Source organism: Paramisgurnus dabryanus, chromosome 2 (assembly GCF_030506205.2).
Source record: "Paramisgurnus dabryanus chromosome 2, PD_genome_1.1, whole genome shotgun sequence".
In the NCBI taxonomy this organism is placed as follows: domain Eukaryota; kingdom Metazoa; phylum Chordata; class Actinopteri; order Cypriniformes; family Cobitidae; genus Paramisgurnus; species Paramisgurnus dabryanus.
The window spans coordinates 24469140-24493032 of NC_133338.1; the positions used below are offsets into that span (position 1 = coordinate 24469140).

General features: G+C 36.5%; 1 protein-coding gene across 1 annotated transcript; it reads left to right on the plus strand.

Moving 5' to 3' along the window:
* Nucleotides 1-1022: 1022 nt before the first annotated feature.
* LOC135730667 (NACHT, LRR and PYD domains-containing protein 3-like) lies at nt 1023-23489 on the plus strand. The gene is made up of 16 exons (XM_065248555.1): nt 1023-1167; nt 5897-5995; nt 6219-6332; nt 6490-6603; nt 8836-8949; nt 9177-9290; nt 9535-9606; nt 9775-11562; nt 12880-13053; nt 14391-14564; nt 14919-15095; nt 15300-15476; nt 15975-16148; nt 18273-18446; nt 21691-21864; nt 22681-23489. Exons 2-16 carry the CDS (start codon nt 5946-5948, stop codon nt 22697-22699), a joined length of 3609 nt encoding a protein of 1202 aa, XP_065104627.1. The 5' UTR covers nt 1023-1167; nt 5897-5945; the 3' UTR covers nt 22700-23489.
* Nucleotides 23490-23893: the final 404 nt, after the last annotated feature.

The window sequence follows — 23893 nt, forward strand, 5'->3', positions numbered from 1 at the left end:
CAGATTTACACAAAAATATAAGTTCCAGTTAAAGTATTAGCATGAATCTAATTTAGGTATGCTGAGAACAGCAGCATTAGTTATCTTATACATTTCATTTCTCTGCACATTCAACACACGCTTTGGATTTTAATAAAAGTCGAGAAAATAAAGAAACTATAAATAATGTTTCTTACATACTGGAAAAACTGTAATAACCCAAATGTACTTTAGGTGGCAGTAAAGGCATATTTTTCTTTAGCTCTTTAGATTCGATTTTTGTTGAAGAATTAAAAAAAGGACATAAGTCCACAGTTATGGAATGATTTGCCCTTAGAGTTAAGATAAGGACCCTTTCTGACTATTTTAAGTCTCTTTATCTGTTTTCCTTGGCATATCAATAATTTTCCTTTTTAATTTGGTTGAATCCTACATTCTGCTCTTATTATTTATTGTATTATTTTTCTCTGTGTAATTTTACTTACACTTTTTTTAATGTACAGCACTTTGATCAGTCCTATGGCTGTTTTAAATGTGCTAAGAAAGTGAACTTGAACTTTGTGGAATGAAGTTTTTCCAGCTGCACAACCTTCTACTCAAAACAAAATCCTTTAAACCTGAAAAACCAGAACGTGTGTTTACTGTTTAAAGGCACATAGGATAGGAATACATTTGTGCTTGGTGCAAACCAGAAGAGTTTGACAATTCCGTATTTAATAATATTTTGATCAATTTGATTGTTTTAAGAGTTGCTTAGAAGAAACTTAACCCCATTTACTCTCACTTATTACACATGTGACTAAACTTTGAGTTTAGAGTTGTTCATAAAGTTAACTGATGTATTTTAACAGATTTTGACAAAAATAAAAGTGAAACAGTGATAACCGAAATCAAGTATCGCGAGAACAAACTGCTTTGTATGCTTTCGAATCGCTCTCGCGGTAATTTTATGTCATTCGCTGATCGGTCTGCGCAGCGCCGCATGAAGTCAAACAAAAACATCAACACAACTATTCAAGTCAGTCACAAGAAATACCTGCATCTTTACCTGTCGCCATTTTACACTCGGACAAACGCATTTCTTCAAAACAGAAATCTTGACTATCAAAATGTCAATATATTGGTTTAGTCGCTTAATTGTACTTGTTAACTACGACTTGAGTAGGCTATCTAAACATTTTCATTGAGGTAAGTGTTTTGGGTCACATAAACGCAACTGTTGTTATTTTACTAGATGTCTTTTTATGTAAACTCAAATTAAAATCATATTCATATTATTTATTCTAAACTATTACTATTATTAGTTTAATGTCATTATTTTAATAGCCTAACTTACATAAGTACGGTTAAACTTTGTAAGCAAACGGTTACCCTTGTTTGCCTCATTTTTTTTGAGTCACTTTTGGATAAAATCGTCTGCTAAACACCTACATGCAAATGTAAGGATTTCAGCTGTGGGTTTTACTTAATTTGAACGGCATCTTTTTTTTTTTTTTTTTTTTTTTTTGAACGGCATCTTGCATGATGTTTATATAAACACAAGTAAAGTATTTAAAGCTCAATAAATAAAAATAAATATAAATGTTTTTGTCAGAATCAGCGCAGAGACTCACAGATAGATAGCCTAATGGGGGATCACATTTTAAGGTGGCTGTGTGCCCAGGCTGTGCCACCCGTTGGACCAGGGGTAGGCAAATATTTTTGACTCAAGTGAATTATTCCAAATTAACACTCAGTTATTACTGTACAATTGGACATGGACATTCATCTTTACCCTGCTTTTAGTAACACAATTTCATATTTTGAAAAAAAACCTGTACCTCTACTCTTGTGCATATCACATTTACGGTTTTCAATTAAACTTGAAATATATATTTAGTATATATTTAGACACAACTGAGCCATTGTGAGCTATATTTACAATTATCATCATTTAAAACAACGATGTTTACTCTAACAGAATTTCATTTCATAAAAAGGTTTTCATGAAGAGTCACGTGAGTCACAAACAAACCTAAAATGGCAATCTTTCTATCTACAAGTTGGGAAAGAATTAACTTAAGACACATTCTATCTTGCGTCCAGTTTGGTTTTCTTTTACTTCTGCCCAACATCTTACTGTCAGCTAGTATTATTCAAGTCTGTTTATTAAAATGCTGTTTATACAAATCTCAGTACAGAACCGAGGTCTGTAAGAATGTGGAATGAAGTTTTCCGGGTGCATATGTCACTCATCGAGCGGACCTGTTAATGTATAGATGCAAAAGATTCAAAAACATTTTATAGACACAACAAGATAATTTAAATAAAAACAAACAGTATAAAAGTGTCTTTAGTGGAAAAAAATGTGTACTTGATGAAAAAGCGAAAATTTTGAAAATTCCGTATTTAATAAAATTTTGATAAATGTGAATTTTGTAAGACTTCCAGAGGAAACTTAAAGCTATTTAATTTCACTCATGTCGGTGACCAAAATTAGAGATTTGAGTTGTTTATAAAGTTTGCTGATGTATTTAAACAGATGTTAGCAATAATTAAAGTAAAATTCGACTGCAAGATTGTCGTTTGACCTGAATTATCGTGAGAACCAACTGTATACTTTTGAACTTGTGGTATTTGATGTCATACGCTGATTGGTCTGTGCAGCGCCGCATGAAGCCAAACAAACCTAAACACAACTATTCCTGTCAGTCACAAAAAAACCCTGCATCTTTACCCAGGGCCGGTGTCGTGGCATTTGATCCTACCCATCAGATTGTCCTACCCTTGTTTTAGGAGATAGGTGGGGAGGGGGGGTTATAGGTTAGGTCAGGGCCGGTTCTAGATATTTGGAGGCCCTAGGCAAAATTTATGTTGGAGGCCCCTCACACTTCTATAATTTTCAGAGTAATCGGAGAAAGTGTTTTTTTCCTACCCTGTAAGAATTAATTTGACCACTACAGTGATTAAACATGTTTTCCCCATTACTTTTCTGTTTTATAAAGTTAACAAATTGATTAAATTTATGTTAAAATTTAATTAGAAATTATGCAAAACCACACGTGTTAATCATTTTAAGGCAGGTCAAATTTGTTGTTGTGGATGTAGTAATTTATTTAAAACACCGCCTTTTTGTGATAACACATGAAAACACAAAAACAACACTAAGACAACACATTGCAAAAACCCTAACTGTAAAAAACTACTGATAAACACCTCCTAGAAAACGTTTTTTATTTTTTTTTATTTTAGCTGGGTATGAAGAGGAATTCCCCTCTTACTGAACCAATATATAAAGTTATCTATTAGACTATGGATATATTTCTATGTATTTCAATACCTTTTTATACCTTAAATATCCATCAGTTGCCACTGGAAGTTAAACAAACCTAAGCAGAATAATTAAATAGTTTTTTCCCCAATAAATGTGCATCATGTTTTCATGATTTGAAAACTAAAATAAAGGACTTACAGGGAAAAGTAGACAGTTTACTTTAGGTAGGCTACTTTAAAAAGTTTTGTTTGCTATTTGACTTTAAATACAAACTTTTTTAACTTGACTATTTTGATAGCCAGCTCCCCACGCAATGCTATTGTGCACATTCAAAGTGTCTAAACAGAGTCAGCAGTGCTCAAGTTTGATCTGTCCTTAAATGACAAAGCTAAGTTTATTTTTATTTCAAAATACCTGCATCATGTGCTGAACTGTCTTTGCATGCAGCTTTTGCTAAGCAGGAATCACAGGACATTATAGCCGCGTCACTCAAACTCAGTCAGCTGCAGAGATTAAACTTCATGAGGCACTGCAAGAACAGACAGTGGTTGATATCAAAACACAGCGAGAGCAAATCGAGAAATCATATAGAGTCTGCTTATCAGTCGTTCTCTTGATGTCATCCGCCTGCGGTTCCTGCGGCGGAAGCTCCGCATAAAGTCGAACTCACCTTAAAACTTTACTTAATGCTGTCAGTAGGGATTGTCGGACTAGCGCACATGGATTTAGCAGTTATGGAGGCCCCCCTCCAAGCTTGAGGCCCTAGGCATTTGCCTACTCTGCCTATAGCTAGCGCCGGCCCTGGGTTAGGTGTAACTTGTCACACTCTAGAAATTGCTGGGTTATTTTTGCAACCATGGGGTATAATGACCCAGAAGTTGGATTTAAACAACCCAGCACTGGGTCAATTTTAACCCAGTCTCTACATCATGTGTCACTTGGAAAGAGTTAAACGGCCATGTGCTTGTTTGTGTCCATGCTCTGTCTGGAAACAGTTAAAGGTTTCTAATAACAGCGTGATTTGTGAGTACAGGTTGGGTTACGGGCTTTAAATCACATGGGTCAGGTCAAAAAGTTAAATTAATGCTGCTGGATATTGGGGCAGGTGTTTTGTTAAAGGAATAGTCTACTCATTTTCAATATTAAAATATGTTATTACCTTAACTAAGAACTGTTGAATCATCCCTCTATCATCTGTGTGTGTGCACGTAAGCGCTGGAGCGCGCTGCGACGCTACGATAGCATTTAGCTTAGCCCCATTCATTCAATGGTACCACTCAGAGATAAAGTTAGAAGTGACCAAACACATCAACGTTTTTCCTATTTAAGATGAGTAGTTATACGAGCAAGTTTGGTGGTACAAAATAAAACATAGCGCTTTTCTAAGCGGATTTAAAAGAGGAACTATATTTTATGGCGTAATAGCACTTTTGGGAGTACTTCGACTCGCCTGAAAAGTCCGCTCCCCTTCTCACTCTCATAATGGGAGAGGGAGGGTGTTACTGCGCCAAGTCGAAGTATTATTTTATGGCGTAATAGCACTTTTGGGAGTACTTCGACTTGGCGCAGTAACACCCTCCCTCTCCCATTATGAGAGTGAGAAGGGGAGCGGACTTTTCAGGCGAGTCGAAGTACTCCCAAAAGTGCTATTACGCCATAAAATATAGTTCCTCTTTTAAATCCGCTTAGAAAAGCGCTAAGTTTTATTTTGTACCACCAAACTTGCTCGTATAACTACTCGTCTTAAATAGGAAAAACGTTGATGTGTTTGGTCACTTCTAACTTTATCTCTAAATGGCAGCATTGAATGAATGGGGCTAAGCTAAATGCTATCGTAGCGTCGCAGCGCGCTCCAGCGCTTACGTGCACACACACAGATGATAGAGGGATGATTCAACAGTTCTTAGTTAAGGTAATAACATATTTTAATATTGAAAATGAGTAGACTATTCCTTTAATTACTACAAGTTATATCAAATATTAAGGTGCACCTGCCTGCTTCAGGGTAGCTGCGGTCATCTTAGCTTCGACCCGGCATTGAGACTTCAGTTTATACTAAAATCCCTTCAGTATATACTGAAATGGTTTCCGTTTATACCAAAACAAATTTTGCGATTTTAAATCTTGATTTTCCCAAAAGTACCAAAACGTGTGCTGGACTCTACCATGGAGTAAGTCTTTATAAAAAAGCCCTGCCTGCAGCTCACTCGCTTGTAATTACAAAAACGATTTATTAGATTTTTTGTGGATCTAGGAGGACCTGGATCATTGTCTATCACATTCCATCCTTCAGTTAGTTTGGAATGTGCCTGGTGCACGGCTCCTGCTCGCGTTCTTATTGCACCTTGGTGTTCTGCATTTAACCAAAATTAGGGCTGTGGTATTAAAGGAATTTTCCCTTACAGTGATTTTGAGTGTCTAGCTGGGTATGTGGCTTAACCACCTTCTTTTTTCTTAATTCATTCATATTGCTATGTAAGGAATAATGTATAGGCAGGTCCTAATCACACTGTCAGGGCTTATTTTGTGATAAAACATGCTGCTGCCTTTACATTATTCCACTTAAAGTAAGGCAAGGAAAATTAAATGTATTCATAAGCAAACTAGCGAAGAATGTTTTATTAGCCACGTGGCACCTCATAAAATGTTTTTTTTTTCATTCAGGGTCAGTTGTAGAGATCAGATTGATCAGATTCACCTCTGAAGCTCCATCATGGATCGAACACAGAAATCAACAGAGAGAGATTTTTCTCCAGGAGACAGGTACGTTATATAAACACTTTATTAAATAACCTTTATATCGTAGAAAAATTGCAGTATCTTTGTTTTTAAATCAAATTTAAATCCTTAATAAATGCTTCTAAAATCTCTTTCTAGTGATTTTTAAAAATGATGTTTAAAATCGTTTTAAACAGAGATTTTATCATGGAGATTATAAATGTAAATTAAAGTATTAAATCTGTTGTGTGTTATTTTTTAACTATAGTTTATTTCATCGGAAGGGATCCGATCCAGGGTTGAGCTGTGTGTCTATGAAGAGTTGCTGGTCTATGGAGCCGCCATTAAAATTTAAGAGTGAAGATACAAAGCGTGATCTTAGGTATGTAAAAGTAATCTGTAATGCATGTTTATGATTTAACATTTTTATGTACTGATACTAGACACATTAACAATTGCTTTTAAGTAGAAGATGAATGTTATTTATTATTTGTTGAATACAATCATCAGTATTTATTGTAAACTGCTGTGTGTTATAGTTCAGTTCATCGAAAGAGATCAGATTCAGAGTTGAGCTGTGTGTCTATGAAGAGTAACTGGTCTATGGAGCCGCCAGCAACGTTTAAAAGTGAAGATACAAGGCCTGATCTCAGGTATGTAAAATTATAATTCATAATTTTCATTTAACATTTGTGACCCATATTGGCAAAATAAGTCGCAAAGCGCAATGTCTCATTTTGAGTAAGAGGCAAAAAAAGTATAAATGTCAAATTTGGTAGAAATTGAGTTTTTCATAAAATAAAGTACATTAAGCCCTCGTCAAGCAATCCCACTGCTCTAAATAGTCATTAATCATCTAAATCATCTCTGGTTTTGACAAGAATTCATGCTAATATAGTAGGCCCTATTTTAGCGATCTAAGCGCATTGTCTAAAGCGCACAGCACAACGTCTAAATGGGCGTGTCCGAACTCACTTTTGCTAATTTAACGACGGGAAAAATGGTTTGTGCGCCGAGCGCATGGTCGAAAAGGGTTGGTCCTTTTTTTAATGAATAATGTGAGTATTTTGGGCGTAACGTTCAATAAACCAATGAGAGTCTCAGCTCGCATCCCCTTTAAAAGCCAGTTGCGCTGGCGCTATGTCTAATCCCTATTTAGATGACGCGCTTTGTAAACTTAAAAACTAAGCGGAGGACCAAGATCCCCAGTTTAGGATTAATGTTAAATAATTGTGTTGTTTTTCACTTGTATTGAAATGTTTATTTTTTATTAAAACCTTTAAAACCTGTTTTCTTTTAGTCATGGAAGTAAAAAAGCAGGCTTTCAATTGCTTTAAATGTATGGCTATCCAATATCATCAAAAAATAATTTACAAGTATGTAAGATAAGGTTTGTACTCTAAAAATACTCTATTTGTAACAAACATGAGATAAAGAATTTACAAACGGCTCTCCGCAAGGTTCAGCACTTGGACAGCGTCAGTTTTTTTTAAAGCATTACTTAAAAAAAAGTTTCTCATTTCACCATATCCACAGGTCATCAAATAAAATAAATCCGTGAGGTAGCATTTAAAAAAAAAACATTTAAAAACAGATACATTTGTTTAAAGCAAAGCATTTATTTACTTACCAGGCTACAGGTGAAGCAGCTCTTTTTGTCTTCTAACGTCTCATCATCGGTCCTCATTTATGTCCAAGAGACTCAATAATAATCTTTTACATTTAATCCTTTAATCTTTCATATTTAAAAGCGTTTTTGTGCTGTTGCGCATCCATGTATGTGTTAAACAAACTCGCGTTGTCGTCCCGTTTAGGCGCATATTACTAATGCGCTCTTTAAAGCAACACTATGTAGTTGTCATGTAAAAAATGACTTACAGCTCCTCCATGTGGTTGAAAAGCGCAACAGTGCCTGGTATCAGACACTCTTCTGCAGGCAGGGGGAGGGGCGGGGCTGTGTTTCCTACCCTCCACCGCCACTTTCAGAGTGTGCTTGTAGCAGCTGGGAGGCTGCTCAGGATGCAGCAACAGTACAATTTGTCCAGTTAAAAGTTGTTCTATCACTGAAATAATTTTAGAGACATTATTTAAAGGTAAAAAACGACATAGTGTTGCTTTAAATAACAAAAAAACATATTGCGCCATTGACTTTAGACTTTAGACCAGGTTTTTGTTGGTCAATGGCGTAGTCTATTTTAGTTGCCACAAAATTGCAACGTGCCAACAATGCGCCTGAACACACCTCGTTTTTAGACCAGAACGCCCATGGGCGCAAAAGGGGGCGCAAATGCATTTGCTATTTCAACAATGTGGCGCTAAACGTGAAAATGATAATTGCGCAGGGCGGAAACTAGCAAAAGACACTTGCGTCGCGCATTGCGCTGCATTGCGCCGGGTTTAAGATAGAGCCCAATATGTCTTATGTGAATGTTTGGTTAACTGTTGGGGAAAATATCTAATGTGTAACATTATTTTAGCTCCTTGCATTACAGTAGATATTAAAGCTGTCTGTCTCAACGTCAGACAGCTCTGTCATTTTTTTTTGTCAGATTCCAATGAATCATAAATTGTTTTGAAAGTATTTACTTTTTAAAAGAGAATTTTTAAATATATATATAAATTTTAAATATACAAAATATAAATAACTCATTTTTGATAATTAGCTCATTCCAACTCAATTTGCCAGCCCTGGTCACATTTTTATATATCGATAGACAAACAACAGAAAGCAGAGTTCCTCACACGGTGAATCTTTGAAATTGTATCTTTTCACAACCAAACACATGAACATTTTAGTTCAATACAGTTTTTGTAGTAGCATAATAAAAAGATCATAAGTGTTTTTTAATAGTAAATTAATGTTATTTGTTATTTCTCTGTTATAGTTCAGTTCATCAGAAGAGATCAGATCCAGCGTTCAGTTCTGTGTCTATGAAGAGTAGCTGGTCTATGGAGCCACCATTAAAGTTTAAGACTGAAGATACAAGGCCTGATCTCAGGTATGTAAATATAATTTGTTATGCATGATTTTGTTTTAACATTTTTATGTATTAATAGACAAACAATTGAGCACAGAATTTCTCACACGGTGACATCTGTGAAATTTGTTCTTTTTACAACCAGACACATAACAATTGGTTTTTAGTGCTAGATACATTTTATTTGTTAACAAGTTATTTCTTGAAAACAATCATCAGTATTTATTGTTATTTGTTTTGTGTTATAGTTCAGTTCATCAGAAGAGATCAGATCCAGAGTTGAGCTGTGTGTCTATGAAGAGTAGCTGGTCTATGGAGCCGCCATTAAAGTTTAAGAGTGAAGAGACAAGGCCAGATCTCAGGTATTAAATATCTATGAAGCATTTGATTACAGTATAACATTTTATATCTTTTATTAAAGGTATGAAATCTATGAAATATAATCGATTCAGATCTGTGAAATATAAACCATTTATACACAACCACATCTGTGCAAGCATTTAGTTCAACCAACAGTCTTTATATTACAGAAAAAGACCACAAGTAAGCTCTGTTAATAAATTAAATTCACAACATTGTACAAACTTTCTCAATTCTGCTGCTCAGAAAAATCGTAAAAGAACCCATCTGTCAAAGGAGGAAGTCTGAAAATCCTGTGTCCTTGTGTCCTGATTTCAGGTAAATCATTGGATACTATTGATTAGTTTGTTTTTATTTTCAAATAAACTAAACATTTCATAAGCTCTAATAGTATGTCCTGTTATGAGTGCTACAAACAAATAATAGTAATTTGCTCCATACATTTTTTTCATATTTGTGTCATTAACTGCTATTTATATTTTACAGCCTTGAGTCTGATCTTGCTAAAGTTCAAAACACATTCAGATCAAATCTGAAAAAGAAGTTTGAGTGTTTGTATGAGGTGACATCAAACGAGAGAAACCCAACGCTGCTGAATGAGATCTACACAGAGCTCTACATCACAGAGAGTGAAAGTGGAGAGATCAGTAATGAACATGAGGTCAGACAGATTGAGACACAATCCAGAAGAACAGCAACAGAGGAGACACCAATCAAATGTAAAGACATCTTTAAACCTTTACCTGAACAAGACAAACACATCAGAAGTGTGCTGACAAAGGGAGTCGCTGGCATTGGAAAAACAGTCTCTGTACAGAAGTTCATTCTGGACTGGGCTGAAGAGAAAGAGAATAAGGACGTCCACCTCATATTTCCACTTCCTTTCAGAGAGATCAATTTGATGAAGGACAAAACCCTCAGTCTTTTAGATCTTCTTCATCTTTTCTTCCCAGCAACAAAAGAAATGGAAATATTCAATGATAAATATAAAGTGTTATTCATATTTGATGGTTTGGATGAGTGTCGTCTGTCTCTGGATTTTCACAGCATTGTGAGGTTTTGTGATGTAAGTGAATCAACCTCAGTGGACGTAATGCTGACAAACCTCATCAAGGGGAATCTGTTTCCCTCTGCTCTCATCTGGATCACCTCCAGACCAGCAGCAGCTAATTTTATCCCCTCTGACTGTGTTGATCGAGTCACAGAGGTACGAGGCTTCAGTGATCCACAGAAGGAGGAATACTTCAGGAAGAGAATCAGTAATAAGAGTCTGTCGGATCAAATCATCTCACACCTGAAGTCATCCAGGAGTCTCTACATCATGTGCCACATCCCAGTGTTCTGCTGGATTTCAGTCACTGTTCTAAAGAGTATGTTGAGTGAAACCGAGAGAAGAGAGATCCCCAAGACTCTTACTCAAATGTACACACACTTCCTAAAAATTCAGACGAACATCAAAAATCAGAAGGACTATGAGAAGAAAATAAAGGATGAAGACATGATCTTCAAACTGGGCAAACTGGCTTTTGAGCAGCTTGTGAAAGGCAATCTGATCTTCTATGATGAAGACTTGAGAGAGTGTGGCATTGATGGAGCAGAAGCATCAGTGTACTCAGGATTGTGTACTCAGATCTTCAGAGAGGAGTTTGGTTTGTATCAGGTGAAAGTTTACTGCTTCGTTCATCTGAGCATCCAGGAACATCTAGCAGCTCTTTACGCTCACATCTCCTTCTCAAACAACAACAGAAATGTGTTTATTAAAAACCCTAATCCAACTCAAAGAGAGAAGGCATCAACAGCTAAATTTCATCAGAGAGCTATAGATGAGACTCTACAAAGTGAAAATGGACATTTAGATCTTTTTCTTCGTTTTCTTTTGGGTTTGTCACTGGAGTCGAATCAGAATCTCATACGAACTTTGATGACACAGACACATCACAGCTCTCACAGCAATGAGAAAACAATTGAGTATATCAAGAAGAAGATCAGGAGCACTCAATCTCCGGAGAAATCCATCAATCTGTTTCACTGTCTGAATGAACTGGGTGATCATTCACTAGTGGAGGAAATCCAACGTCATCTAAAATCAAAAAAATTAAGTGAAGCCAAACTCTCTTCATCTCAGTGGTCAGCTGTAGTTTTTGTGTTGTTGACATCAGAACAGAAGCTTAATGAGTTTAATCTGAAGGATTTTGTTAAAGGAGAAAACAAAACTGAAACGCTAAAAGTTCTTCAGAAGCTGTCGCCTGTGATTTGTGAATCCAGATCAGTTCAGTAAGTGTGAACAGTCACTTTACCATTAAAACATTATTAATAAAAAAAACCTCACAAATCTTTAGTCCTACAGAGTTTTGCAAAATGATCTCACAAAGTTCCGTGGAATAGTCACAGAATATTTTGCTAATTTTTCCATGGCATTGTCACGGATCTCCGCATTTTTCTGTGGCCGTACCACGGACTTTCTTTTCTGTGTCATTCTCACAGATTGGTTACTCAACTGCTTTTTCCTATTTTCAAACCATTGACGCTTTGGTTAGGGTTAGATTTGGTGTTTGCTTTAGGATGTCACTTTAAAGGTACTGTAAGTAGGATTTTAAGTGTTTTATTAATCAAAATCAATGTCTTTATTCATAAATATATCCATTGGTGTCAAATGACCTCTGCCAATGATCTTACTTTTCTTTGTAAGCTTAGAATTTCTTCTCTTTATTTACATTGAACGGGTAAGTCCAAGGAGGCTTACATGTTGTTCCGCCGTATTGATAAATTATAATAGCAGAGAGGGACAAAAAGCACTAGCCTACCAACGCGTTTTCATTCAGAACACGTGAACCAGCTGAAACAGACAAGGAGATCAGTGATTATTACATAACGGCTACCTTAGTGCAACATTTGGAAAGGTGAGGTGCTAGAGAGCACTGTTTGTTTGAATGCAAAATACAACTTCACCACTAGATGGGGGTAAATCCTACGTTATTGTAAAAATTTAAACCCGGATCAAGTGAAATATAATGGCGCTATTTCATTGCATAGTACCCCACGGTTTGGGTCAGCTTACTTTTGTGAGCTTTTCCACTGGGTGCAGTACGTAGTACCTGATACTTCTTTAGTACCACCTGGGTTGGGGTTCCAAGCGAGCCGAGCTGATACCAAAACGTAACACCAAAACACTGTAGATCACTGATTGGTCTGAAAGAATCATCACTACCAGCGTCATCGCTATAATGTAAAGATTAGCTTTACCTTTGTGCTAGCTTGCGCTGTCTCGAGCAAACATGTGGCATCTGTGCTCTGCTATTAGTTCCCAAACTCCCTTTTAGCGATGAAAAACATCCACAGGTTGAGAATCAGGAACACCATACCAGTTTGTTTCCAGACTTGCAGTTTGTGGCGGAAGATTCACGATGTGCACATTTGCATATATTTTAAACTGAACCAATAATAAAATAGTTTATAGTACATAATTTAAGTTTCAGTACCATACAACATGTTTTGAAAGAGTATGTTCACCTAAAATCAAACATTTGTCATCATTTACTCAAACTCATGTTGTTCCAAACTCATATGTTGGTTTTCTTTATTTCTCTACAGGTTGAAAAGTTGTAATATCACAGATGAAGGTTGTGTCCCTCTGACGTTAGCTCTGAGATCAAACCCTTCACACCTGAGAGATCTGGATGTGAGCTTGAATTATCTTAGAGATTCTGGAGTGAAGCTGATCTGTGATGTACTGAAGAATCCTGACTGTAAACTGGAGATACTGAAGTAAGATCATCTCTATAATGATTTGAATAAGATATCATTTGACATGATAATGATTGTATAATGTCTTTTTTCATAACCCCCACCAATCGTTCAGTGACAAAATTCCAGCTCAAACTATCAGAGTCAGGATATTTTTACAGCCCTCATACGTTTGAATATGATTATATTTGTATGATAAACAACTTTAATAGTCAACAAGAATACATGAATACAAAAACTAAGTCCATTAAAATGTAAGTACACTTAAGCAGCAGCAAATATATCAGTTAATCGGAGTGATCTTACTAGAGATTATTTAGTAGCAGCAGTATATTTCAAAGGTATTTAGAGTATGAACCATGAAGACATTTAAAACTAATGCACGATTATGTTAAAATCAGTGGTGAAGTTCACAGACAGACAGTGAAGAGTTCTGAGTGATGAGTTTATAATGGTTGTGTCCGAAAATTTTTAATTGCTGCCTTTTGCAGCAGCATTCCAAGGCAGGAAAGTCAATGTGCGCAGGTAATTCTCCCAGAACCCGCCAGTCCCAAGCAGAGCAACCGACTACTTCTCCATAAAGCGCTGCTTGAATGATGGGTTTATTATTTTTCTTGATGAAAAACCAAACAACAAAACGATCTCGCTTATATTAAACATCATATATGTATTTTATAACAAAAACGAGTAAGCACGCGGCTTCTGCCATCGTCTGGTCAGTCAGCTCGCCTCGCAGACTCTGACAGAAATAAATGAAATCTGACACCTGCTGCTCTGTGACGCGCGTTCAGCTCCACTGAATTCAGGCAGCAAACACATTCAGTTGTTAGTGTTTGCTCTCTCTAACGAAACTAAATGATTTAATTACACGAAAATATCAAAACAACTGTGAAAAACGGTGTCGCGGTGGGCAAGTGATCTAACCGGTGAGAGGCTGAAGCACCGGTAATCACCGTTTCACCGACTGTCGCGGCAAGCCTAGTGTAAATAAATGTATATTTTCACTTTTTACACCTTTTAATTGCATTTCTAGTGAGAAATTAGTATTGTAGTTTTCAAATATGTGATTAGTTCACAAAGGCGCTTTCTGTTTATATTTCATGAGGCAGCGAGGCAACAAGTCAGCTGCCTAAGTTTTCGGATGCAGCCAATGTGATTTATTATTTCACTCAGAATCACTTCTTGCACAATTTCATTTGCATAAGCTTTACTGGTGCTGTATTGCAATTTATATGTTATGATTTATAATGAACTGCAAAACAATAAATAATGAATAAACCAACAAAAGAAAATCAATGTTGTTCTGATGCATGTGTTGTGATCTGAGAGAGTGAACTGTTTGTCCCTGTTCTGAACAGGTTGTGTAGGTGTAATATCACAGCTGAAGGTTGTGTTGCTCTGACTTCAGCTCTGAGATCAAACCCATCACACCTGACACATCTGAATCTGTCCGAGAATAAACTGAGAGATTCAGGAGTGAAGGTGATCTCTGATGTACTGAAGAATCCTGACTGTAAACTGAAGATCCTGGAGTAAGAAAATATTATGTGATGTAATAATGTAATGAAATCTATTTGACATGTTTTGAATTCTGGAGATTGATCTTCACATGATCTGATCCTCAATAACATAATACTGCAGATCTGATAATGAGAGACTCTCGCAGATCGCTATTAACATCTACATCTGTTTACATTAAAAAGACTCAGACACAGTCTGAAGATGATGCTTAATGTATTCATTCTTTAAAATTAAATAAGAAATGAATGTAATTTTTCTGTGATATGTAATGGTTTAAATCAGCCATCAGATTTCTTTTAGATTTGTAATTATCTTTAATGATTACATCATAGTTGACCTTTTGTGTGTGTCTCTGTTTCTTACAGATTGTGGGGTTGTAATATGACAGGTGAAGGTTGTGTTGCTCTGACTTCAGCTCTGAGATCAAACCCATCACACCTGACACATCTAGATTTGTCTTATAATGAGGATTTAAGAGATTCAGGAGTGAAGCTGATCTGTGATGTACTAAAGAATCCTGACTGTAAACTGGAGATACTGGGGTAAGATTGTCTCTCATATTTGTTGTGAGACAAATAAAGAATGAGCAAATCGATCTTTAATGTTTCTTACCTTACTTATGAGGTAAATAGTCATGTAAGCCCCTTCAGTTTAATACAAGACTCTCCGCTATGCTATAGATTATTCCTAACGTGTACAAAATTTGTAGTTTTGCATACTTTGCATAAAGTCATTGTTCTCTACAGGTTGAGGAAGTGTAATATCACAGATGAAGGTTGTGTTGCTCTGACTTCAGCTCTGAGATCAAACCCATCACACCTGAGAGATCTGGATCTGACTGATAATAACAATCTAAGAGATTCAGGAGTGAAACTGATCTCTGATGCACTGAAGAATCCTGACTGTAAACTGGAGATACTGGAGTAAGATAATATGATCTAATGTGATGTAATAATGTAATGAAATCTTTTTGAAGTGTTTATTTTTTGTTGTTGTGAATACAATCAGTGTTAGTTTAGGGACGACACACTAAATGCGTTTTCCCAGAATATGCATATCTCTGTGTTATTATTGGAACAACACAGAGACTTGTGTTTTATTTTAACACAAAAACAACACAAAATGACATGTAATGTGTTAAAAGCATAACACAAAAAAATTGTTAAAAATGAACACATCCTTTCTTAAGAGTGCAGTCAGTACTTTAACAAATGAAGATTATTCTGAATTTATTCATAAGTTTCAAATGTGATTTTTTTGTTGTTATATAAACTCATGTTTTTTCTCTGAGACATGTAATGGTTCTGATCAGACATCAGACAGATTTAGTTTAAATTAGTAATGATCTTTAATGATGACATTATAGTTGTATGTTGTGAACTGAGAAAGTGATGTGTGTGATGTGTCTCTGTTCTCTACAGGTTGGAGCGGTGTAAAATCTCAGATGAAGGTTGTGTTGCTCTGACTTCAGCTCTGAGATCAAACCCATCACACCTGAGAGATCTGAAGCTGTCTGATAATAAACTCACAGATTCAGGAGTGAAGCTGATCTCTGATGTACTGAAGAATCCTGACTGTAAACTGGAGATACTGGAGTAAGATAATATGATGTTATGTAATAATGTAATGAACTCTAATTGAACTGTTTATTGTTCTTCTGTTGTTGAATATGTGGCTGAATTTATTCATTCTTTAAACTGAAGTTTGTAAGGAAAAAACACTTGTTGGCCCAATGGTGGAGTCCAATCAGCTCATTAAAGACTTTCAGCGAGTTCTGTATTTTTCGGCAATTCCTGATGACTTTTTAACATTATGTGATTTTGCTAATTTTATTTGACTCCAAAAGATAAAATATCGCTGTTTGTAATATGATCAAATCAATAGTTATCTCAGATTACTGTAAGAAAAAATGATGAGGAGGACGTTGAAGGTCTTAATCAAAAGGTAGTTTATTCAATTAAAGCAGTATCAAAGTACATGAAGCACTCAGGGTTCATCGGAGTTGGATTGAACCGTGAGCAAAGTCAGTCTTAACACTTTATAGTTTCAAACCTGTTTTCTCACCCCTAATGCTAATGAAGTATCCCTTTAAATGTAAATTAAGTAAATTAAGACTAATACTACAAATGACCTCTTTATCTCCCATTGTGCCCAAATGGGTCATTGTATTTATATGATCAGATTACCTTAGTACCTAACTGTGTGCTCAACCAAGTGGTCAGATAATGTTTAGATAGATGTCTTTTATTATCATGAACCCTCTTTGATCTGTGTTGGTTCAAGAAGTCTCACATTTGCTCCCATACTACTAGTAAGAAAGTATTACTTCAGGTAATATAATTGTATTGCTTGAACTGAGATTACCTTTTATGATTATCAAGCCTTTTAGAGGGATGAGCTTTATTCAATAGCTAAATTGGAGGGGAATCTTTGTCAAGGCTGACTATAAATTCTTACATTACCGTGAAATTTGGACAGTTATCAGTGTCGTATCAGTCTGTTGTGTGAGCTCCAAACTCAAACTCGCCACACCAGAGGTTTGGCTAAAGCAATTTATTAATGCCGCTCCTGCGTGTTATCATTAAAAGATACCCATGCAGCCAATGTAATTGTATCACAACTTAATATAGAGCCCACACAATAATTAGGCGTTCGAACCAGCGCCTTCTGGCCTGATATAGTGTATAACATGACTATATAACTACTTACTTAACGCAGAGAAAATGACCATTTCAATATAGATTTCAACATAGAAATCCCTAGAACCTTTTACAAATGTTCCTTCAAATAACAAATCCTTGTAATAATGATAGGAATTTGTTAGGGATTGGGTCTTGTGGACCCAAATGCTGCATCTAATCTGCATACAGTGGGGATTGGTTTACATGTCTAAGGTGGGTGGTGTATTCCAAAATTTTGAGCAAAAACCTGAGACAGAGATCAGATTCAGAGTGATCCTCAAAACATACAAGGAGTTTGAACTGTTTGCCCTAAGGGGTTGCTTTCGGGTTTTATAAGTTGGGTAAGAGCGCCACCTGGTGTATAATAACTCGTCATTGACAGGGAAGTGTTTTCTATTAATTGACTAGTTAACTCCGGACTGAGTTAACTTGTCAATGGTGGGGAAAGAGGTTAACATGCTAGACAGAGATTTGTACATGTATGAGAGCGTTCGCTGACATTTCAGAGGAATTGATGAAATAAGCTTGCGCAACTTTCACACGCTCGCATTATGAAGCAAAAATTAAAGAGGCGAAGAGCCGCATCAGTTTTATCAATAAAACCTAAAGATGCTGCTGAACAATGTGGGTTCGGGCTTGAAGTCATGTCCTATGTTAAAACATTGTGCTCAGTTTATTACATTAGATCAGCAGGCGGAGAGTAGGCAGTGTTTTGTGGCTGTTTAAATGCATTCGACCACATGCCTGCCTACACACAAAAGCAATCCGGTTGAATTTGTTTTCGACTACCTCTGAATGTGGTCGAAAGTGGACTAGCTCAAAACGTTTTACATCCGTCTTTACCGTCGTCCACTTGTGATCTGATCGACCAAACGCATCTTAATTCCAGGTGTAAACAGCCTCCTTGAGAAAGTTCTGGTAATGGAAATGTAATGTAATGGTTCAAATCAGACATCAGACAGATTTCTTTAAGATTTGTTATGATCTTTAATGATGACATCATAGTAGATTTTATGTGTGTTTCTCTGTTCTCTACAGGTTGGAGCGGTGTAAAATCACAGATGAAGGTTGTGTTGCTCTCACTTCAGCTCTGAGATCAAACCCATCACACCTGAGAGATCTGAAGCTGTCTGATAATGATCTAAGAGATTCAGGAGTGAAGCTGATCTCTGATGTACTGAAGAATCTTGACTGCAAACTTGAGAAACTAGAGTAAGATAATATGATGTGATGTAATAATGTTTTGAAATCTGTTTGAAGTGTAAATTGTGGTGATTGATCTTCACATGATCTTATTCTCAATAACATGATACTGCAGATCTGATAATGATGACGAACAAGAGACTCTCACAAATCACTATTAACATCTGTTTATATTTAATAGCAGTGGCGCAATTCTTTAATATTTAAATGGAAACTCTATTAAGAAACTCTAATAACAAATAAATCTATTAAAAAGTGCACTATTATAAATGCCCTCAGACTGTGCCAAGTGTGTATGATTATTCAGATATGTGTGTGACCCTAGTCTGAATGTTAAGTGCTTACATCAGGTGGATGGCGCGAGATCTGGCTCAGACAAAAGCAATGCAAGAGAGCTATGTGAGGTATACAGCTGGTCATACCGTTTAAAAAAAATATTTTTCCTGTTTTGTTTTATGATTTTAAAGCCGGAGCCAGAGGGTGTCCAGGGGTGACACTGGACCCCCCACATCTGACTGGCCACCCCGGGTGCCATCCCAAATTAAATGCGATACTCCAATAATCCCTCCAATAGTTCACGTGTTAATTAATCTACGTGTTTGTTTTGACGTGCTTCAGCGCACAACATTGTAAAAAACAAATATTCAAAATATATTCTTGTACTTTACAAATATCACATAATGATTATCATAGTGTGTATACGCTATTTGTCTTTCTGTGGACTGAATAAAAACTGAACCTGGGCTCAGGCTCGCCCTCTCTGAAGGTTCAAAGCTCTTTTCGAGTACAGCAAGTATGTTTACTATTAATTAAAGATGCAATTTGTATTTATGCGCCGCTAGATGGCGCCAGATCAAACAATAACAATGATGTTGTTTAATGACGCTCTGAAGCAGCGTGGAATTATGGGATTTGTAGTCTTTAACTCAACCGCTGATGGCCATCAATCAGACGCGAACGAGAAATCACGTTGATGAAGAAGGTAATGAAGTCTTATAAATGTTGCGTTTGATGACATCGTTTATTTCATTATGTAAGTTTATATGTGATGTTCAAAACGAAATTGTTAGTCATAGATGTTACACTATTAGTCCAAATTCGATGGTTAACACAGCACAGAATTAAGTTTTCAACTTACAATCTACAATGATTTTTCACATAAAGTATTGACAGTACAAATCTTTTTGTGAAGTGTCTTAAAATGACCATTTATATTGCTGTACAATACATTTTGATGTGCATATCGTCCGCGGGAAGACGCGCTGATTACAATCTACACACTTATGTTGTGATCAATATAATAGCATACGTTTTTTGAAGGGTTACGAATCAAAACAACTCACCCATCGCGTAAAACACAAGCAGGATAAGAATATCGGTCTAGTTAAATGTTGTTGTGAAGCTCTCTCCATCCAGATAATGCAACAACAAATTGATCCTCTCTTGTTTTGTTCCAAACTCTTCTTGGGTCGTTTGGTTGGCTCGTATGCTTACGGGAGCTGTCTTTGCTGACACAACGAGCGGCAGATGGTAAAAATTAATCCATAAGTCCATAAGCAAGGCGCTAACGCATTGTTCCGCATTTGTCCAGGACACTGGCTCGCTGTGTCCGAAAACTCAAGGCAGTGACTCGTTGCCTTGCTGCCTCATGAGGCCATGACTTCGGAGGCATGAAGGCAGCTCGGAGAAAGTCTTTCAGACGCACTTCAAAGGCAGCGTGTTTGAAATATAAACAGAGAGCGCCTTTGTGATAACTAATCACATATTTGAAAACTACAATACTAATTTCTCGCTAGAAATGCAATTAAAATGTGTAAAAAGTGAAAATATACCTTTATTTACACTAAATTTGTGCTCCAGTCGCTTCTTTGGCCGCCATTTTATTTTTTCGAACTCGACCACTGTTGTCATGTGGTTTTTACGTCAGTAAAGGCGGCGACAAAGGGTCACATGGATATTAACGTCATTGATAGGAGACTACACTGCCCTGTGTCAATGTTTTGAATGGCAATTTTCTCACGATTTACAAGTAGTTGAAAACATTACAGATATTGATAGGAATCAGCTGGACAAAATATATAACACTGGTTATACTAGATGCAAAGTGTGTGCGCGTTGTGCACGCTATACATTATGGTCAAGCACGCGCCCTTAAAATAGCATAATGAACAACGCGCAACGCGCCACTGACTTTAAACTTTTTTTTTCTGGTCAGTGGCGCAATTGTTTTTTGAAACTGCAAAATAGCATCAGGGATGGTTTGTGCCGGAACACGCCTAGTTTGCCGACGTGCTTCTGTGGAGGGAAAAACCTGCTGTGCGCCGGTGCAAAATACGAATGATACATGCGTCACTGACAAAGTCAATTGCGCTGGGTGCAAGATAGGGCCCCTAGTGTTGAGCTCTGTCATTTGAAGTTTAAGGTTAATCATTAAGTTTAGATTTCCTAAACAACTTTACTGAAAGGTACTGCAGTTAACATTAGATCTTTTGCTTCATTAACAGACAGGTCATTAGATGAAAAATAAGAAATAGAAAAGCTCAAAATTCAACCTTACCTTACATCATGTTTACATCTGTGCTAGTAATGCAGTGCAGTATAGGAAAAATTATCTGATGTGTGGTAATGTAAAGTAATCTGCAATCATGGGATTCATTCACATTCTTGTTTAAATACAGGGCCACACATAGTTTTCTTTAATGGACTACGGTCCCCCTAAAGTAGCATTGGCACCCCCTGGCCACCACGGTTTTTTTTTATTCTAGTTCCGCCACTGCGTCTTAATAATGTAAATGCTCTGTTACTCACTCTGTTTATCCATAAATTTGTAACACAATATTTCCAAGCTTGAAAAACATAAAAAGTATAAGTAATGAAGCACTGAGCTTCAACAGGACTAAAAAGCATTCTGCCATAACCAGACTAGTCCAGTGATGTGTATTTAAGCTTGATGAAGCCTTGCAAAAGCTTTCCATGTAGGATCATGGGATATATGTGCAAAACTTAATTTGTAAGTTTCTAATGCAATAAATATATTGTGTAATTTTCTAAATTTAAAGACTTGTCACCATTAGTTTTTTTATTACTAGAAAGAATTTTCTTTAATTGTATAAACTCTCTAATGTTTTTATTTGTGTCATGGAAATGTAATGTAATGGTTTAAATCAGACATCAGACAGATTTCTTTTAGATTTGTAATGATCTTTAAAGATGACATCATAGTTGATCTGATGTGTGTCTCTGTTCTCTACAGTTTGGAGCGGTGTAAAATCACAGATGAAGGTTGTGTTGCTCTGAATTCAGCTCTGAGATCAAACCCATCACACCTGAGAGATCTGAAGCTGACTGGAAATAATCTTGGAGTTTCAGGAGTGAAGCTGATCTCTGATCTAAAAGATGATCCACATAATAAACTAGAGACTGTGGGGTGAGTAGAGCTCATTTGAAATAAATGTTTAAAGTGAACTCATGCAGTGCAATTTAAATACTAGAATATAAATATAAGAAATAAATGTAAATTAATCTGGTGCTGTAATAGGCTTTGTATCCTTTAAGACCAACAAAATTTGAAAAAATATGAAGTGTACATTAACTAACTGTGATGTTGAGTTGGTTCACTCCAGCATTTAATACTGTGATCTTACGGTTCTTACACACTACATAAAAGATGTTTGTTAATGGTGTTTGTTTGATAGGCGCACACCTCTATAGTTAACACTTGGGTAGATGCTCATTTTAATGAGCAAAATACAGATTATACATTAAACAGATGATGACAGATGGAGTGTCAGTGGAAGTGATGTTTTGGTACAGTGAGGTACAGATGTTCATGGATCATGCATTGAGTTTATTATTGTGTTAAAGTGAAGTAAATGATACATTAGAGTCCAGAGTCCTGTTAGGTCAAAGTTGAAGTGCTTTTTGAGTTACAGCACAGTTTCTTTTTATTTAAACTACTGTCAACCTCCTGGACTTTTAAAATAAAGCATCACCTTCATTTTCTTACTGTGTGATTCTCTGCATTTGTGTGTGAACTACACACATATCAATACATTTATCTACATTTATTTACATTAAATGTTTAAAATAAATAAAATAAAAATAAAGACTTTTTTTTTTGTATTGTTGTAGCTCATGTGTATGTGCTAAACAGATTGTTTATTATGTTTAAGATTTCATTTATATCTCTTGATCTGACAGTGGTGATGCTCTGATATCTGATTGTCTCTGTGTTTCATTTTAGGCCTTACAGATGGTGGTAAAAATGTAAAGATGTCTGTCTGATCTTCAGTATCATCTGATGGTAAATAGGAAGAAACAAATGTGACATGACAGACACTAATTCAACACAGACTGAAAACACAATAACACCTCACCATGGGTGTCGTAAGACTATTTTTAGGAATTTTGCTATGTTAGCTCCATAAACTGTATATACACGGATTTGTGATTGCTTCAGTCTCCTTTAAATTTCATATGAAAACAGCAGCAGGGCAGACTTTGGCTCTTCCCTCTCTTTAGACTGTGACTTTCAGAGCGTTCAGCCCATCTCTGCAATCCAGTGGAATACTCCAGATAAAGTGGTGGAGCTAGAGGGGTGTCCCAGGTGTCCAAATTTAATGCGCTACTTCACTCCCTCCAAAAATTCATTTTCCGTTAGTTGACTTGTTTATTTCGACGTGTGGCAATGCAGCACTTTGTTTTATACAAATATTTAGAAAATATTAACCTACGGAAATGATTTCATTGTAGTCTCGAAGATGGTGCATAGTATTTGTCTTTCTGTGGACTGTATAAAGTCTATGCCTATAGATTAGGCTTTCTTTTTCTCTTTGTACTGTTTTACAACAAAACTCAATGCCATGTTTTTATTCTTGAAGTGATCTTTTTACTGTATGATGATTAACTGTGTGGGACTGGACTGCCGCCATGGGCACATCATGGCGCTTTCTACCCATCAATAGCGCGCGTGCAGTGCAGAGAGCTAAATGAGTTAATTTTTGCGTCTTTTTGGTTTATGGACAAGTACACATAAACATGTCTCAAAAGCTGTCTAAGGCTTCAGTCACACCAAAAGCGCTTTAAACGCTTGCAAACGCAATGCGCGACGCACTGCCTTTTTTAAAAAAAGAGCAGTGCGACGCGGCTTTTCATATTGCTAAGCAACCACCGAGTCAGCTGTCTTGTCAATCAAATATTGAAGCGTGAGCGCTCTTTTGCTGTTAACTGTCATATCAGCAGAAACTTTAAAAAGAGGACGCTTGCTCTGACCTTGTTTGAGGATGAGAGGTGCAAAAACACGCAGGAGAGAGTGAGCGAGTGTAGTCCGGTTCTTCAAAGCAACTGTACACTTCCCTCACCACAACGTAAGGCCCGCCTCTCCCCTCATTCGATTGGACAATGGAAAGACACGAATGACGTCGGGCGCTTCTCCGCTCTCAGCGCTCCTTCAAAAA